This window comes from Bison bison, unplaced genomic scaffold, assembly GCF_000754665.1.
Source record: "Bison bison bison isolate TAMUID 2011002044 unplaced genomic scaffold, Bison_UMD1.0 scf7180017864098, whole genome shotgun sequence".
NCBI classification, from domain to species: domain Eukaryota; kingdom Metazoa; phylum Chordata; class Mammalia; order Artiodactyla; family Bovidae; genus Bison; species Bison bison.
Window position 1 is genome coordinate 6,631,975 of NW_011494670.1, and position 3,449 is coordinate 6,635,423.

Here is a 3,449-nt window from a genome sequence, read left to right on the forward strand (position 1 = left end):
TTAGAACTGATTCAAATGCTTTCTTTTTAATGGCTGAGTAATACTCCATTGTGTATATGTACCACAGCTTTCTTATCCATTCATCTGCTGATGGACATCTAGGTTGCTTCCATGTCCTGGCTATTATAAACAGTGCTGCGATGAACATTGGGGTACACGTGTCTCTTTCCCTTCTGGTTTCCTCAGTGTGTATGCCCAGCAGTGGGATTGCTGGATCATAAGGCAGTTCTATTTCCAGTTTTTAAGGAATCTCCACACTGTTCTCCATAGTGGCTGTACTAGTTTGCATTCCCACCAACAGTGTAAGAGGGTTCCCTTTTTTCCACACCCTCTCCAGCATTTTTTAAATAAGTTTTTTGACACTTTTTAAAATGTAATGGTCAGTAAAGTGAATTTCATAGTTATGAGCCCAACTTTACTTTTTATTCAGAATTTATATGTGTACATATAATGTATACATATGCACACATATTGATATATATATACACACATGTATTCTTGTGAATATATATATATGTATGTTTATAAGTATATATATATATACATTCAATGTATATACACACTACATACACTCACATGCATATGTATATATAAAAGTTTTAAAATGTACCTTCTGTCATTTAAAAGATTTTATCCTGGGCCCTACTATAATTTGTAAGTTTATAAAGTAGATTTCTTTTTCTTATAAAGATACTTGTCTAAAGACCTCATTCAAAACTCTCAAAATGAAGAGGGAAACTGTCTTCTTTTTTTTTTTTCTAAATGAAAATGTACTTATGTTTTCCAATTACCAATTCTGTAAGATAATGGCATGATTGCTAGCTATGAACCAGTAGCTTCCTTGAGTGATGATTGTCTCTGACAATTCCTTTGATATTCCCTGAAATAATATGGTATACTGTAATTTTATGTGTGTAAGTTTTGTCTTTCAAGCAGATTCTAAGTTTCTTGATAATGTATCCTCTCATCACCCCCCACCAGAGACTTTTATGGAGCTAGCTCACTGTCTCCATTGGGTAATGTTTGAGCATAAGGACAAAAGTTCAGAAAAGTTGGTAAAGTAGCTGGTATAATACTGTGTCTCAGAGAAAGCAAGAATAGGAAATACAGACAGTTCTCATGACAAAAGCAGCTTAAACTGTAGAGTCAGTGTAAATGATATAGAATGAGACATTTTCTAATGTTTTGAGATTGCAACTAAATCTAATTGTAAATTAAGCTTAAAACAGACTACAGCTTTTCAGTACAGCACTGAGTGGTTCATCGGATCATGTCTGGTGGCTCTGCGGATTATAACAGAGAACATGGCGGCCCTGAGGGAATGGACCCCGATGGTGTCATCAAGAGCAACTGGAATGAGATTGTTGATAACTTTGATGATATAAACTTAAAGGAGTCTCTTCTTCGGGGAGTCTATGCTTATGGTTTTGAGAAGCCATCAGCTATTCAGCAGAGAGCTATTATTCCATGTATTAAAGGGTATGATGTGATTGCTCAAGCTGAATTAGGTACTGGCAAGACAGCCACATTTGCTATTTCCATCCTGCAACAGTTGGAGATTGAGTTCAAGGAGACCCAAGCACTAGTACTGGCCCCCACCAGAGAACTGGCTCAACAGATCCAAAAGGTAATTCTGGCACTTGGAGATTATATGGGAGCAACTTGTCATGCCTGCATTGGTAGAACAAATGTTCGAAATGAAATGCAAAAACTGCAGGCTGAAGCACCACATATTGTTGTTGGAACACCAGGGAGAGTGTTTGATATGTTAAACAGAAGATATCTCTCTCCAAAATGGATCAAAATGTTCGTTTTGGATGAAGCAGATGAAATGCTGAGCCGAGGGTTTAAGGATCAAATCTATGAGATTTTCCAAAAATTAAATACTAGTATTCAGGTGGTGTTGCTTTCTGCCATAATGCCAATGGATGTGTTGGAAGTGACCAAAAAATTCATGAGAGATCCAATTCGAATTTTGGTGAAAAAGGAAGAATTGACCCTTGAAGGAATCAAACAGTTTTATATTAATGTTGAAAGAGAGGAATGGAAGTTGGATACACTTTGTGACTTGTATGAGACACTGACAATTACACAGGCTGTTATTTTTCTCAATACAAGGCGCAAGGTGGACTGGCTCACAGAGAAAATGCATGCCAGGGACTTCACAGTTTCTGCCCTGCATGATGACATGGACCAGAAAGAAAGAGATGTTATCATGAGGGAATTTTGATCAGGGTCAAGCTGTGTTCTGATCACTACTGACTTGTTGGCTCGTGGAATTGATGTGCAACAAGGGTCATTGGTTATAAACTATGATCTACCTACCAATAGTGAAAATTATATTCACACAATTGGCAGAGGGGGTCGATTTGGGAGGAAAGGTGTGGCTATAAACTTTGTTACTGAAGAAGACAAGAGGATTCTTCTTGACATTGAGACTTTCTATAATACTACAGTGGAGGAAATGTCAATGAATGTGGCCGACCTTATTTAAATCCTGGGATGAGACAGTTTTGAATGCAGTGCTCGCTGTTGCTGAATAGGCAATCACAACATGCATTGTGCTTCTTTCGTTGGGAATACTTGAATTCTGTCTCAATGCTCATAATGGATCAGAAATACAGATTTTGATAGCAAAGTGACATTAGTCATGAGCTCTTGTGAGGAAAGTCATTGGCTTTATCCTCTTTAGAGTTAGACTGTTGGGGTGGGTATAAAAGATAGGGTCTGTAAAATCTTTCTTTCTTAGAAATTCATTTCCTAGTTCTGTAGAAATGGTTGTATTAGATGTTCTCTATCATTTAATAATATACTCGTGGACTAAAAGATATAAGTGCTGTATAAAATCAGCCAATTATGTTAAACTAGCATATCTGCCTTTATTGTGTTTGTCATTAGCCTGAATAGAAAGGCCTTTAAAATTGATTTTTTTTTTTTTTTAGCGTTTGAATGCATTTTGTTTGGTATTATATTTATTCAATAAAGTATTTAATTAGTGCTAAGTGTGAACTGGACCCTGTTGCTAAGCCCCAGCAAGCAATCATCCTAGGTAGGGTTAAACCCCCAGTAAAATTGCCATATTGCACATGTCTTAATGAAGTTTGAATGTTAAATAAATTGTATATTCACTTAAAAAAAATAAAACAGACTACAGTGGTTTATATTCTAAAGAGAATTACATGACCGACCCATAATGGTGGCCACATCTCTTTCCCAAAAGCTTATCAATGATTATTCCACCACTCTCACCCTGGAGGGTAAAGAGAGACTTGAGGGGAGATAGAAGAGTCCTATTGTATTGGTAACACATGTAGGCATTTGTTGTTTAGTCACTAAGTCCTGTCTGACACTTTGCAACCCCATGCAGTGGCTCATGCATCACGCCAGGCTTTCCTATACTTCACTATCTCCTGGCATTTGCTCAAATTCATGTTTTGAGGCAGTGATGC

The 3,449-nt window shown here is 37.0% G+C and overlaps 1 protein-coding gene and 1 pseudogene across 2 annotated transcripts in view; both read left to right on the forward strand.

Moving 5' to 3' along the window:
• Window positions 1-702, forward strand: part of LOC104987576 (eukaryotic initiation factor 4A-II-like) — a 1,390-nt gene extending 688 nt beyond the window's left edge. Inside the window, exon 3 of the mRNA XM_010838594.1 lies at window positions 691-702. Coding sequence (XP_010836896.1) covers window positions 691-702 — 12 coding nt within the window. The remainder of the gene's footprint in view (window positions 1-690) is intronic.
• Window positions 703-1,270: 568 nt separating this feature from the next.
• Window positions 1,271-2,494, forward strand: LOC104987566 (annotated as a pseudogene). Its single transcript, XR_825143.1, has one exon. The product of XR_825143.1 is annotated as a eukaryotic initiation factor 4A-II pseudogene (transcript).
• Window positions 2,495-3,449: the final 955 nt, after the last annotated feature.